Below are 14,900 nucleotides of genomic sequence, written 5' to 3' on the forward strand. Positions count from 1 at the left end.
TGCCGGATCGGTCCCGGCGAGTTCTGCGGCGAGGAGCTACTAACTTGGGCGCTTGATCCTTGACCTGGTGTGGTGCTACCGTCGTCAACACGTACGGTCAAAGCCATTGCGCAAGTCGAGGCCTTTACTCTAATCTCCGGGATCTAAAATTCGTGGCGGCTAAATTTTGGCGACTGCACAGCAAACAGATACGACAAACGTTCAGGTTTCACTCCCCTCAATGGCGAACATGGGCGGCTTTCTTCGTACAAGCGGCGTGGTTTCGTTACAAGAGAAGGAAGGAAGCTTTGGAGCTGAAGAGGATGGAGAGTTTCAATTCAGCATCATCGTCGTCGCCTTCATCGGAGGACAGATCGAGATCGGAGGAGAGTTCCGGCCCGGGAAGCACTGGAGTGGGGTTGGGGTTTGCATATAAGGGAAAGCTAGGTGGAAGCGTTAGAAGCGAGAGGGTTCTGAAGAAGAAAGAAGAAGAAAAAAAAAAGAAAAAAAACAAAAGAAAAGGAAAAAGAAAAAAAAAAGTAAAAAAAATATTTTTGATTTTTGATTTTTTTTTTAAATATTTATAATTATTTTTTAAAATTAATATTACGTAGACCACTAAAAACTTGCCACGTGTACAAGTGTGTACACGTGGACAGTCCACCATGACACTTAACTGTGATTTTTGGACGGAGGTGTGCAGAGCAAAACGGAACCAGGGTTTAGGTAGTTTAGCCGCCAAAAATTCAGTTTTTGTGGTTAAGTGTTACAAACCGTAAAGTTCAAGTGGTTTAGCCGCCAATATCCCTAATAATAATATTACACTCCAGTGTATTAGAGTACTTTAGCATTTTCTTTATTAAATAGATAAATAAAATAGGAAAATTCTACAATGCATTGATGCACCGTTATCTATTTTAGCACCGAAATAATTTTTTAGTCAAATTTTTTTCTCATGGTCACGTACGTTATAGTTATTTAAGACATCATGAAAAATTTTAAAAAATTTGGAAAAGTTTAACACGTCGAAAAATACGTTCAAACAGTGTGTTGCACGCGTGACTATTTTATTTTATACGCGTGTAAAATAGACGGTTTGAACATTGTTTTCTATATTGTAAATTATTCTGAATTTTTCAAAATTTTGTAAGTTATCTTAAATAGCTATTACGTACAAGAATATAAAAAAAAATTAGACTAAAAAATTATTCTGGATGCCGAAACAAGTCTCCTTTTAAGAGAGTATATTGTAGAATCACCCAATCAAATAAAATTGGGAGTGGAACGATAAAAAATAACAAAATATTAATCATGAAAATAAATAAGGAATGGGAAGCTTCGGGGGATTCAAATCAATCATGGTCATGATGACGTGGATGGCTGTGATTCATTCGCAAAAAACACCAATCAACGATGGGTGGGGCCCACTTACGTCCCTTTATTTATTTTGATCAAATTCCAAACTCCAAACTCCAAACCCAAAACTTTATCTGATCAATCAAAATATCTCTCTTCGCCGGGAAACGCCATGGCCACCGGCACCGTCACCGTCACCGTCACCGTCACCCTCCTCCTATCTCTTCTTGCTCTATCTGTAATCGCCTCCGGTAGCCGGGAACTAGTCGGAGATGTTCTCCGATTGCCCTCTCAAGCTTCCAGATTTTTCCGACCTGCTAATTCTGCTGCCGACGATGCTGATTCCGTCGGGACCAGATGGGCTGTTCTGATTGCTGGTTCAGATGGGTATTGGAATTACAGGCATCAGGTCTTAAAAGTTTCACCTTTTACTCTTCCTACCTCATGATTGGGTCTTTCTCTTATTAGCTTTAGAAAAAATAAAATAAGAATTATTAAATCTGTTTATGTGTTTTTCTAGGCTTTTTGGTTTGTTTATTTAAACATTCTAGAGCTTGATTTTGCTTTTAAACTAAGCTTGAATTGATTGTTGTGAAAAATTTATGGTTTTGGTTTCACTGTGTTAGTTATGTTGTCTTTAAATATTGTGTCATCATCCCATAAAATTTGTTCATAATTGAATTCTTAAATTAATAAAAGCATAAATTTTGTGATGTGGGTTTTTGGTTTCAGGCTGACATATGTCATGCTTACCAACTCTTGAAGAAAGGTGGTTTAAAGGATGAGAACATTGTTGTGTTTATGTATGATGATATAGCTTCCAATGAAGAGAACCCAAGGCCTGGAGTCATTATTAACCACCCACATGGGGGTGATGTCTATAAAGGTGTTCCAAAGGTAGTTTTTCTGCCTTCCTTTTAAAAATAAACGGTTTGTTTTGTTGTATTGTATTGTGCTGTATCCTTGACATGGCTGATTTTGTGTTGACAGGATTATACTGGTGAAGATGTCACTGTTGGGAACTTTTTCGCTGCCATTCTCGGAAATAAAACTGCCATTAAAGGGGGTAGTGGGAAGGTTGTAGATAGTGGTCCCAATGATCATATCTTTGTCTACTACTCTGATCATGGTGGTCCTGGTGTTCTTGGTTAGTAGTTCTCTATTCTATGAATTCAACTTCTTTTTGTTAGATCCTGTTTCCACATGATTTACATAGTTGGTTGTAGATCTAAGTGATGATATTGTTTGTCTCTTTTGTTCTTCATCCTTCCTGAAATTTGTTAATTAGCATGATATTTGAAAGATCGAGTTGCTGTCGAGTTCAACCTTGTTAAACTGTATCTAGTATCCTTGGAAGTTTGAAGTATGAATGTGGATATTTATTCTTGATTTAGTACAATCAGCTTTACTGCATCATGAAAAAAATTCTCTTATCTTATTTGTTTATATTCTCTTTAATAGGAATGCCTACCGTTCCTTACCTTTATGCTGATGAACTGAATGAAGTTTTAAAAAAGAAGCATGCTTTAGGGACCTACAAAAGCTTGGTAAGTTACTAATTCTTATTTGATGCATGCTCTGATGCTTTTTGATTCTATGGTAGCTGGGTTGGGACTAATTTAAAATTTGCAGGTGTTTTACCTTGAAGCTTGTGAATCTGGAAGTATCTTCGAAGGTCTTCTCCCTGAGGGTTTGAATATCTATGCAACCACTGCTTCGAATGCAGATGAAAGCAGTTGGGGTACTTACTGCCCTGGAGAGGATCCCAGTCCCCCACCAGAATACGAAACCTGTTTGGGCGATTTGTACAGTGTTGCTTGGATGGAAGACAGGTATTTTAAGCATTTGCATTTGTTATTTTGTTTTTTCATTGGATTGTTATCATATTGGTAGATAGATTTGGTAATACCAGAAGTGGAAGATGCCATTTTTCAAAAGCTGTATTAACAATCTTGATATTATGGACAGTGATGTACACAATATGCGGACAGAAACTTTGCATCAGCAATATGAATTGGTGAGAACTCCTTCCTAAGCTTGCTATCCGAATAAATGTAGTATTGCTTTTGATATCTATATGCTAAAATGTAGTATTTTCAGTATCATTCATGATGCAAAAATGAAGTAATTGTGTTTGGTTGGCATTACTATTTTCAGGTTAAGAAGAGGACATCCAGTGATAATTCTGCTTATGGGTCTCATGTGATGCAATATGGGGATGTTGGGCTTAGCGAAAACAGTCTCTTCAACTATATTGGTACAAATCCTGCAAATGACAATTTTACTTTTGTGGACGAGAACTCTTTGAGGCCACCTACAAAAGCCGTTAACCAGCGTGATGCTGATCTCGTCCATTTCTGGGATAAGGTTACATCCTAAACTCCTTGTCTACACATTTTGTGTCTGCTTATGCTATATTCTCTTTCCCCTTTGACTCGGTTTCTTCTTGTTGTTCTACCTTTTGCAGTTTCGAAAGGCTCCTGAAGGCTCACCAAGGAAAATCAAAGCCCAGAAGGAGTTTCTTGAAGCAATGTCACACAGAATGCATTTAGATGAGAGTGTGAAACTTGTTGGAAAGCTCTTGTTTGGAATTAAGAATGGTCCAGAGGTTCTCAACGCCGTTCGCTCTTCTGGACTTCCACTTGTTGATGATTGGAAATGTCTCAAGACACTGGTACTACTTCCAACCAATATCATTATATTCATTCACTCTTCATAACCGATGTTATACTAGTCTGACCTTGTTATGTGCAATGCAGGTGAGGACATTTGAGACACACTGTGGATCTCTGTCCCAATACGGCATGAAACACATGAGGTCCTTTGCAAACATGTGTAATGCTGGAGTGAACGAGAAGAAGATGGCCGAGGCTTCTGCAGAAGCTTGCGTAAACATGCCTTCAACCCATTGGAGTTCTCTGCAGAAGGGATTCAGTGCTTAAGTGAAGAAGAAGAAGCATAGGAAGGAAAGAGAGAAGAAAGAAATATATGAATGAATGGTGATTTGTTGAAACATAGCTGATTGATTGCTTTTATTGTATGTACAGATCACATTCAAGCAATCTATACTTGTCTTATGCTAATAATGCATGAACTAATATTGTACTAAACTAAACTAAACTCTACGTATGTTTTTGTTTAGAATTGTATAGTAAAAGTGAATTGGAATGAATTTGTTGCATTTTGTTTGTGTGTAAGGAAGAGAAGAGAGAGTTGGATTGGATGAGGCAATGGGGTGTTGACACGTGTTGCAGGTGTGAGGAAAGTTAGTAGAGTAGTAGTGGTATGTTTAGAATTAGAATAATAATAAGGGTTCCTTGATTTATGAAGAAGAGAATCATATGCTTTTAATATTAATTGAATTTATATATTGAGGAGGAAAGAGGAGAGGGGGTGATTAGAATGCATGAATGAATGATTAGATTCCGATTAAGTAATAATAATAATAATAATTGAATTTTGTTTTGTTTTGTGTGGAATAGGATGATAACTAAACCAATATATTTGGCAAATATCTAATTCTAAAGAAAAGAGTAACTTTGTTAGGTGAAGCATTCAAATTCAGTGGAGTGGAGCTCAAGGCGTTCTTACTGTGGGGCACCCCACATCCAATTTTATTTTATTATTTAAAAAATGAAATAAAAAAAGTGATGAGAGCAGAGGCAATGTCTTTGCAGTATGGTATTGGTATAGGTATAGGTATTGGTACTTTCCCATGCCACGTCATCACATCCACGTCATAACTTTCAGTCCTACAATTCAGTGATTCACTTCTTTTTCTATCATAATTTCAAACATGTGTTGTGTTGTCAATCATATACACCTAATTATGCTTAATGTAAATTAAATTCTACTTCTAGTAATAATAATTATTACATGTCTTTTGGCTTTGTTTCAATACATAATATTGCTCACATTTGGAATGTGAGATTTGATTCAATAATTTTATCTTCATATTATAATAAAAAAAAATATGATAATTATAAGATCAATACTCATATATATTTACATATTATTTTCTAATTGCTTTTCTTAAAATAGCTTAAGACATCAACTTCACAAGAAAATATACTTGTGGGAACAACAGTGGTGCCTTGCCTTTAACAGGATAATTAAGTCAATTTATATAATGTGGATGGATACATTGCTGAGGAAATTTTATTATTAATTTCATTTTAAAGAATATTATAAAATAATGTTTGAATATGGCAAAAGCTTTTTCTTTTGAAGTAGATTGAATTTAAATTGGTTAGCCTTACTACATGACACATGCAACTTCTCCAAGGTTCCACTAGTTTTACAATCTTCCAATAATGTTGACAAAAATAAACTTCAAATCTAAAAATTTAAAACAAAAAGTAGTCATAATTTAAAAAAATTCAAAAATAATATAATATCTTACGAGATACTGTTAACTTGGTTAAAACAAAATTTTGATAAAACAAGAATAATAAACACCATTATTCAAACAAAGCGAACTAAAATACAAGTATAATGACTGAACTAAAAGACAATAGACCACATGCCATATATTAAGTAAATACACAGCGAAAATTAACTATTCACTGCTAGCGTAAAAAGAAAACAAGCACAAATCTTTACAACAACTAAGCACACTCCAACGAAAAAAAGTATTGAGCTCAATCCATCTAGGTCGGTGAAGCACGAATCAAAGTTTTCCGCGATTGCTAAGAACAAAAATAAATAAATAACTCCGCTCAACAATTGCCGTACTTCCCTTGAACCCGCATCTTGTAAAGTCTCGCAACTAGAGCACCATCACGTGAAGAGATAGAGGCATTGCCCTAACCATGGAGATGAAACCCTAGATTGGTTTTTTAAAGGCTCCTAAATAATGTAATTTTTTTTTTATATAAATATTGGTAATTCAAGAACAAACAATAAAATTACCTATAACTCTTGGAGCTCTTGGCATTTTTTACCAAGATTGGGGGTTCAAAAACCTACACATGTGTACATATTTGTATATTATGTGGTATTGGTCCGTTATTGAGTTGAAAATGTTCATTTACATGTTTAGTGATATATATGCACTAATTATTGTAACATGTAATAATTTATTTAATTTAAAACAAACATAGAAACAATCAAATCCACATGGACAAAATATGGATGGTGAAGATTCATTGATGTGAGGTAGCGCCTATTAAGTAACCAATGACCCCGGTCAATTAATTAACCATAGTTCACTTCACTATTTCCACTCTTTCCCCCCCGGTTTACAACAATTATTATTCAAAATAATAATAATAAAAAAACTATTTTAGATCAATTTCATTTCACACAAGCAAAATTTAATTTAATTTAAATTAATTATTACAAAAGCTGTGGATGGATGGATGGAATGTAATGGAAGGAAGGAGGCCCATAACATAACATAACATAACGACGTAAAATATTCCGTTTAGTACGATTAACGTCGTCAAAAGTAAGAGACGTAACGGGAGAAACAGAGAGAGATGAGATCAGAAGCGTTGGATGAAGAATGGAGGGTCAGGATTGCAGGGAGTTAGACGGTTATAATGTAACGGCGTTTTATGAAGGGTGGTATATAATATAAGGTTTGAAAGGGTGAGAGAGCATTTCGTTGTTCTAATCAGAAGAAGAAGAAGACGAAGAAGAAGAAGAAGCTTTCTCTGTGCTTTTCTTTTCTTCTGTGAAAATTTTCCATTTTTCCATTTTCTTCTACTTTCTATCTTGTTTTCAGACGAGCCAAACAGGACTAACTGTCAAATGTCGAGGATCTGAGGCTTTCCAGGGACAAAACTTAGTCTCGTAGGTTCTTAATTTTGGAGACCATAGCTGGATTTCTCATCTCTTTTTAATAAAAAATAATCCATAATTTGATAATCTCATTCGGTTTAATTTCTGGGTTTTTTTTCTCACACAGAAACAATTCAAAAAATAGTAGTTTCTGACACCATTTTTGTTAATGGTAATTGAACTGTTTGTTTTTGTGAATATTGTTGTTGATTCTCTTCAGTATTGAGAAAACTTGAGTTAAAGCGTCGTTCTTTTCTTCCTTTCATAGATTTTGCGCCCTGTATTAACTTATGCCTTTGTTTAATTTCCATTTCACAGGTACATTTTCAAGAGATTTGAAAGCTTTTTTCTTTGAAGGAATCTGAACAAGTGTTAATCATCGTTCTGGACCCAAGTGATTCGGTCTCCGAATTGGGACAATCTTCTCGAGCTCTTCGGAGAAGTTGTTGTCTGAATTGAGGATGAAGGTAGCGGCGGCGGCGCCCAAATCTGAGTAACAGAGGTAAGAAATCCATGCTCTGAGTCATAGATCAGAGAAAATGGGATTTCGCTCTTCTCTTTTTCTATGCTTTGTTACAGAAATGGAAAGCTCTAACTCTTTGATTTGGTTTCTTCTTTTTCTACAGAAATAATCTTCTTAACTGGATTTTGGTTTCGGTCTTTTTCGGATACATAAAATTTACAATATCATCTGGAATTTCAGGTAATGCCATGGCTTCTTCTTCTTACTGTATTCTTATTCTCAGCTCCTCTCTTTCTTTGTCTCTGTGGAATGGGGTTATTGTCTATTGATCCTTTCTTCTACTTTTAGGTTCCAATCTAATCTTTTCCCACTTCTTCATTTCACCCCTTTTCGTTTCCCCACCCTTTGATTCGTTGTTCTCGTTTTCCTGCAACGAAAGCCGATGCCTTTTTCTCTTCAGAATTTTCTTTTACTGTAATATGTTACCATTTGTTTCTCTTTCTGTTTTGTTTTTTGTTTTTGGGTGGGGGGTTGATTGTAGATGAAATATGTTAGTTAGTTTCCGAGAAAATTAAGCAAAGAAAGAAAACAAAAGTACTGAATGTTCAATCCATGTTTGTGTTTTTTTTTTCTTGTTGTCTCCAGAATTCAAGTACAGTTCGAGCAAAGCTATAATTAGTTTGATCAGAATTTGGCGGTGTGGATAATAAGCGTCTTGCTTGGAAAATAGATGAGAATCGTAGTTCTGGGTACTTACTTCTTCTTCACAACATTTTCTCACCACCCAAACATCATTCACAACTTACCCTTTATCGTTTTCATCCATCCGATCCACAAAATCTTCACTTTTCGTCATCTTCATCATCATACATATACATCCGAAATCCGAAATCCGAAATCCAAATTCGAAATTGAGTTTTGGGTCAACTTGTTTTTGTTTTTGTATTTTTTTGGTGGGTTAGTGGGAGAAATTATTGGTTAAATAATAAAAATTGGGTATTTGTTTGGTTGGTTTGTTGGTTGGTACAGGTGTACAAAAGCAAATGGACAAAGACTCCACTAGACACCACAACCATTCTCATAATAATAATAATATTAATAATAATAATATTATTAGAGATAGAGAAAGAATCGGAGAAGATGGATCGGTTCTATTGAGAGCGAGTTCAGATAATACTCTCAGATCCCAAACAACAACTTCAGCCTCAGATTTCGTATTACAGTGGGGAAATCGGAAAAGACTCAGGTGTATGAAGGTCCAGGTCAAAGACGACTCTACCACCACCAACACCACCACAGCCACCGCTCCGGTTAATCGGACCACCGTAAGAGTGGATCGTAGGGTTGTCAGAGCCGATAAGGACTCCTCTGCCTATTTAAATCTCCGTCACAGGCCATCTTCGCCGCCTACTACTCACCGGATTCTTAGGTAAAAATCCTTTCTTTTTTATTTGTTTCCTTTGTAGAAGAAAATTGAGGGGTATTTTTGTCATTTTACAAAATGGGTTTTTGTGGGGTCCAAAGTTATTCTTAATCTTGTAAATTTTAAGATTGAATTGGATTTTAACATAGAGATCTGTGTTTTTATTTTAGCACGTGTGTAATAAAATGTTACAGTGTCTTTTTTTTTTAGTAATTTTGGTAATAAGGGAAGAAAATAATGATTTGTTGAAACTAGTGGGTATTATTGAATTAAAAAAAAAAAAACAAAAGTAGGCATAAAATTTGATGAATGTAAAACTATGAAATGAAACATTTGGTGCTTTGGGGTTGTGGGGTGAATTTGGAAAATATCTTAAGTTTTGAGATATTTGACTATTTGAGTAGGTTTAAATAAATAAAAAATTAATAATTGTGTGAGAAGGATTGTAACGACTTTAGATTCTATTTGTAGAAAAACAGTGGTTGCTTAACCTAACCTAACCTAAGTATGTTTAAAATTGAAAATGTATGTGATTGACATTTGGTTGAGGTAAGAAAAAAAAAACAAGTGGATAGGATAAGCATAAGCATGTTTGTTGATGTTTCAGAGCAGAGATAGATAAGGTTGCGTACGTAGTTGGACTTTTATTTGTTCCTTCCTTTGTTTTGGGCCTGTCTAGATGCCACTCTCCATTGCCATAGTTTGTTGACTATTTTTAATTTGATTTGATGATAAGAAGAGAGTTTTGGTTTTGGATTTGGAAAAAACAAAATAGTGGTTGCTTTTGGGCCGAAAGCTTATTACTTGCACTTGATCAGGTGAGGTGAGGTGGGTGCAGATATATTTGATTTGGTTTGGCTCAAAGTGAGACCTCAGGCTCAGGCTCAGGCTCAGGCCCTCCTGGTAAGCTGAGTTGGGCTTTGGGAAAATTAGGTTTCTTTTTTATATAAGAATGAGTGAATGAATTTGTAACTAGCGTGTAGAACTAGGTAGAGTTTAGTTTCTTGTATTATGAATTAGGTGCTGTGGTAGTACTAGTAGTAGTGCCATTTTACCTTTTCTCTTTTCATAAAGATTGAAATTTGAATTTGATGTTTGTTTTATTTCTCTCTATCTCTTTAGTTGTTTAATGATAAAGCTTCCATGTTTTTGTTTTGTTTGTTGTCTTTAATAATAAGTCAAATAAAAAAGTAGAGTCCACTAGGAAGGAGATAGAGAGAGAGAGTTTGTTTGTGTAATTATATATATATACATAAATGTGACGTGTAATAGAGGAAAAGCACTTGATCACAGCTCACTTGCATCTGATCCATTCATTCATTATAATAAGTATTAGTAGTAGTGAGTGGTAAACAACACTTGTAAACATGTAATGGGGCAAACTCTGGGTTCCACGTGTCCATCAACCCAAAACAACACTCTTTTTGTTTACAAACCCCTCTGTCTATTTGAACCGTTGATTCCAAAACCATCATCACATGCTCTTCTTTTCTCTCTCTCTCTCTCTTAATCTTCAAAAAGGTACACTCTTTAATCTATCGGTTCATAGCCACCCTAAACACCCAGTTGTGCACGTTATTCACAATCTTAGCCCTTCTTTTTTCTCTCTCTAAAATATCTACCTTTTTAATTAAAGAAAAATAAAGCAAAAGATCACAATAATAATAATAGTAAATATTGGTATTAACAAACAACTCCCATCTCTTGAAAAGCAAAAGGTCCCTCAGAGAAAGCCAAAAGAGAAAGAGAGAGAGAGAGAATAGTAGTGAGTCTTTCCCCCATTTTCCACGAAAAACCTGTCCATACTTTTCTCTTCTAAATAACTTGTTTCATTCACTTACCCCATCCACTTCAATTCATATTATATCCCAAAGGTTAATTCCGTCATTTCAGAATAAATAAAATTAACCCAACCCAATTTTACATTTATTTATTTCTTTTTTTTTTCTAAAAAAAAAATTGTTAATTTTTGTTTGAAAATTGAAAAATTAAATTTGGGGATTGATTGAATGAATCCCTTTGTTGATTTTGTTATATGTTTTTTTGTTTTGAGCTCAGAAACTCAGAGAGCGCAACTGCCATGAGAGGCCATAGCAACGGTGGTGTTGTTAGGGGAATTACTTCACCGGATAGGGGTGCGCACGATAAGAAAGGAGGGGCCACCACCATCACCACCATCACCACCAACAACAACAACCACCACCATCACCATCACCATCATAACAACGAGAACAGTAACAATCACCATCATCATCATAACAGCAACATCAACAATAAGTCTGGAGCTTCTTCGGAGACGGCGCACGATAGCAAGAAGGGTGGTGGTGGTGGTGGTGGTTCGTCGTCGGGAAGCGGCGAACTGGCGGCGGCTGCTCTTTGGCCTCCGAAGTTTGTGATTGCTTTAACGAATAAGGAGAAAGAAGAAGATTTCTTTGCTTTCAAGGGTTCTAAACTTCCTCAAAGACCCAAGAAAAGATCTAAATTCATACAACGCACACTCAATGTAAGCCCTCTTTCTCTTTCTTTTTTTCTGAGAAAATTCCCAGAAAAAAATAAAAATAAACCAAATCTCAAAAAGTTAATAAAAAGTAGTAACTAACCATTTTCTTCCATATTATTCCTGTGTTTTCATTTATTAAAAATGTCATTTCATTGTGTGTGGTTTCATCAATGATGTTTTTTTTAATTATTGTAAAATTGAAATTGGTAAAAAGAATACCTTAAAAATAAAATAAAAATGTAAATAGAGCACTTAGGAAGCTAAACATACACGTGTCAGTTTTGGCGTACCTAATAAGATAACCTAACATGATTAAAAATTGAGTTTTATAGTGGTGGGAGTGGGACCTAATTAAATAAAAAGTTTTAATTATGTGTATTTGTTTGAATTAAAAGAGTTGATATTTATGTTTCAACCGTTCATATATGTATAGAATAGTAGAACATGGTGTTGTGGGGCTCACTCACGCCTCCATCTTCATATCATGTATCTAACATTTTATTTATTATTTGTTTTTTCTTTTTATTCCATATAAACTAATAATTTAATAGTTTTTTTGAAATATATTTAATATTAATAATATTAGTACGTCAACCTAAAAAACATATTAATAATATTAAAAAAATTTACAATACAGTCTTTTTTTAGTCTATTTTTTGTTTGTATGATTTAATTCATATAAACGTGTGAATACGTTTTTTATATTATAAATTATTGGCAAAATTTCAAAATTTTAAAAGTCTTAAATGAATATAAGTAATATGAATTTGTGTCCCTCTCCCTTTGTAATTTTCCTTTTTTTCACGCGAGAAGAAGCGAATATTTATATGGAATGGAATTGACAATGTGGGTGGGCCACATGTGTCCTTAATTGATTTCTGATATGGGCCCCTTTTTTCTTCTTTGGAATCTCAAGTAAATGTGCCCCCATGCCTATGCTTAATATGTCTTTTTTAGGGTGAAATTTTAACTTTTTTTACTTTTTTTTTTGCTGTGGGATAATTTTTTTAAAAAAAAAATACTGTGTAAGTTATATACTGTGTACTGTGTTAAGTTTTTACTGTTATTTCACAGTTGTATTGTAATTGTTTTTTGTAAAAATATGTGTTTCACAGTAAAATTGTAAATTTTTGTTCAAAATTCAATATTTCTGTAAAATCTTTTTTTTTATATATTGTATTGATATTGCATGATTGTTGGACCACAAAAAGAATTTATGAGATTTATTTATTATAGTTTTGCTTATATTAGAAGAAGAAAGAAGAAGATTGTTTTTGAGTAATGATGGTTGTTGTTATTGTTGTTTTTACAGTTGGTTAGTCCAGGAGCATGGCTATGTGACTTGACCCTAGAAAGATACGAGGTCCGGGAGAAGAAGATCATAAAAAAGGTACATTTCATTTCATTTCTGATTTGAATTATGTAATAATATGAATTATATGAATATGATGAATGTGATGATGTTGCAGAGACCAAGAGGATTAAAGGCAATGGGAAACATGGAGTCAGAGTCTGAGTAAAGAAAGCCTATTCTATTCTATTCTATTCTAACTCCACAAATTAAAGAAAAAGGCTAAAAAAGAAAAGGAAATGGACTCTCTCTAATCACTGTTTTCAGCGGTTGTGTTCGGTTCATTTCATTCAGCCTTTTCAACCATATATATATAAATATATATGTGTATCTCTCAAACTTCCACTGGTATAAATATATATAATTTTCATTTTCCACAATTTTTCTTTTCTCTATTACAGTACAAATAGGAATATAGTCTCTTATTATTATTATTATTAATTTTTTGCTTTTATTTTATTTGTTTGTATGTTTGGGTCCATTTCTCTTTTTATAAAAAGAAAATGAAAAGGAGAGAAAATTTGAATGGCTGTTATATAATACAAAGCTTATCCGAAGGTTCAACCATGTATTGAAGCCAGGCTAAATTGATTTCTATCTATGCAATTGCATTATTATTATTATTGTTTTTGTGTTGTAATGCATTTCTTTCTTATGAATGAACGACAAGGTTAATTAAATTATTAACAATAATAATGACAACTTTGAATAGAGAGATAGAGAGGTTAAGGAGGATAGTCCTACTAATAATTGTGTGGTTGGATCAACATGTTCAGAGCAAATTACATATGTGAATGAATGAATGAATACAATAATTATATCAATGGCAGTACTAAACAACCACAATTGTGTGAACCTTGCTTAATCTTAATCCAATCTCACTAAACACACATGTCACAAGGTCATTAATCATCTTTTTAATAATTTTGATTGATGTTTTTCATTTATATTAGCCTAGCCCAGCTGAATTGCTTAAATCGAAAGCAAAATTCACGATTTTACCTTAGGGAAAGAATTTGAGAAATTAAAGGTAACAAAATTACGTATAGTGAATAAAAAAAGAAATTAAAATATTTACTAATGATATTCAAACCATAAAATTAATAAAAGCTAGAGATCCATATGTATCTACCAAACATTATACACCACCATTACACTGCCATCCATGCCAATTTGAGAGTAGGAATGAATGAGTTATTTTTCTTATTATTAATTAGTTTTGAGATATATTCACACTATTAAAAAAATTAAGAAAAAGAAAAATGTGAGATAAATTTGAGTTAGAGAGACTAGATTATCATTAAATAGTAAGAGAGCGCATAATATATGAACCAATTAATTAAAAATATCAAAGTTCATCTTCGCACTTAACATATCAAAGTGGATGAATAAATGCAGTCTGTTTAGCCGCAAATTAATCATTAAGGTAGTGTTTGATAACACTTTTGTTTTTAAAATTTTTAATCACAAAAATAAAAGTAAAATTTTTGTTTTTAAATTTTTATTTTTGGAAAATAAAAATATGTTCTATAACCATTTTTATTTTTTAATTTTAAAAACAGAAAACAAAAATGTGTTTTGTAAATTTTATTTTCATTTGTTGATTTTATTTAAGTCGAGTTTGAGACCGGGTCAGACCGGGGGCGGGTCTAAGTCTGGGTTTAGATCCGGTTCGGTTCCCAAGGTCTAAATTTGGAATCAGAGTCCAAATATTAATTAAAAAAAACTCTATAATTTTAAAAGTAATATTTTTTTTTTGTTTTTAAAATTTAAATTCTTAATTAAAAAGTTAAAAAGTAAAAACAATTTTATAAAATATAATTTTAGAAAATATTTTTAATTTTTAATTTTAAAAACAAAATACTGATTAGAAAAGTGTTTCCTGTTTTTGTTTTTCTGTCTTACAATAAGTTTTTTTCTTTTTGCATATTCTTTTTGACCAATGGTTGGTGTTAACCCCTTGAATGAACAACATAATTAACCTTAAAATATTAACAATAATAATGACAACTTTGAATAGAGAGAGAGGGAGAGGTTAAGGAGG

At 33.4% G+C, this 14,900-nt stretch overlaps 2 protein-coding genes across 4 annotated transcripts; both read left to right on the top strand.

The window, feature by feature from the left end:
• The first annotated feature begins 1,257 nt into the window (after nucleotides 1–1,257).
• LOC115703144 (vacuolar-processing enzyme) lies at nucleotides 1,258–4,519 on the top strand. Its single transcript, XM_030630643.2, has 9 exons — nucleotides 1,258–1,744; nucleotides 2,068–2,232; nucleotides 2,326–2,482; nucleotides 2,797–2,882; nucleotides 2,968–3,167; nucleotides 3,304–3,352; nucleotides 3,493–3,702; nucleotides 3,803–4,009; nucleotides 4,095–4,519. The coding sequence occupies exons 1-9, from the start codon at nucleotides 1,508–1,510 to the stop codon at nucleotides 4,275–4,277; spliced, it is 1,494 nt and encodes a 497-aa protein (XP_030486503.2). The 5' UTR covers nucleotides 1,258–1,507; the 3' UTR covers nucleotides 4,278–4,519.
• Nucleotides 4,520–6,932: 2,413 nt separating this feature from the next.
• LOC115703146 (uncharacterized) lies at nucleotides 6,933–13,479 on the top strand. 3 transcript variants are annotated; one of them, XM_030630646.2, is made up of 9 exons: nucleotides 6,933–7,131; nucleotides 7,247–7,291; nucleotides 7,438–7,621; nucleotides 7,746–7,822; nucleotides 8,228–8,331; nucleotides 8,612–9,011; nucleotides 11,064–11,508; nucleotides 12,818–12,895; nucleotides 12,975–13,479. In XM_030630646.2, the coding sequence occupies exons 5-9, from the start codon at nucleotides 8,313–8,315 to the stop codon at nucleotides 13,023–13,025; spliced, it is 993 nt and encodes a 330-aa protein (XP_030486506.2). In that variant the 5' UTR covers nucleotides 6,933–7,131; nucleotides 7,247–7,291; nucleotides 7,438–7,621; nucleotides 7,746–7,822; nucleotides 8,228–8,312; the 3' UTR covers nucleotides 13,026–13,479. The 3 variants fall into 3 exon arrangements, with proteins under 3 accessions (XP_030486506.2, XP_030486505.2, XP_030486507.2); XM_030630645.2 differs by lacking the exon at nucleotides 7,247–7,291; XM_030630647.2 differs by lacking the exons at nucleotides 7,247–7,291; nucleotides 8,228–8,331.
• Nucleotides 13,480–14,900: the final 1,421 nt, after the last annotated feature.

The sequence above is a fragment of the Cannabis sativa genome, chromosome X (assembly GCF_029168945.1).
Source record: "Cannabis sativa cultivar Pink pepper isolate KNU-18-1 chromosome X, ASM2916894v1, whole genome shotgun sequence".
Classification (NCBI taxonomy): Eukaryota; Viridiplantae; Streptophyta; class Magnoliopsida; order Rosales; family Cannabaceae; genus Cannabis; species Cannabis sativa.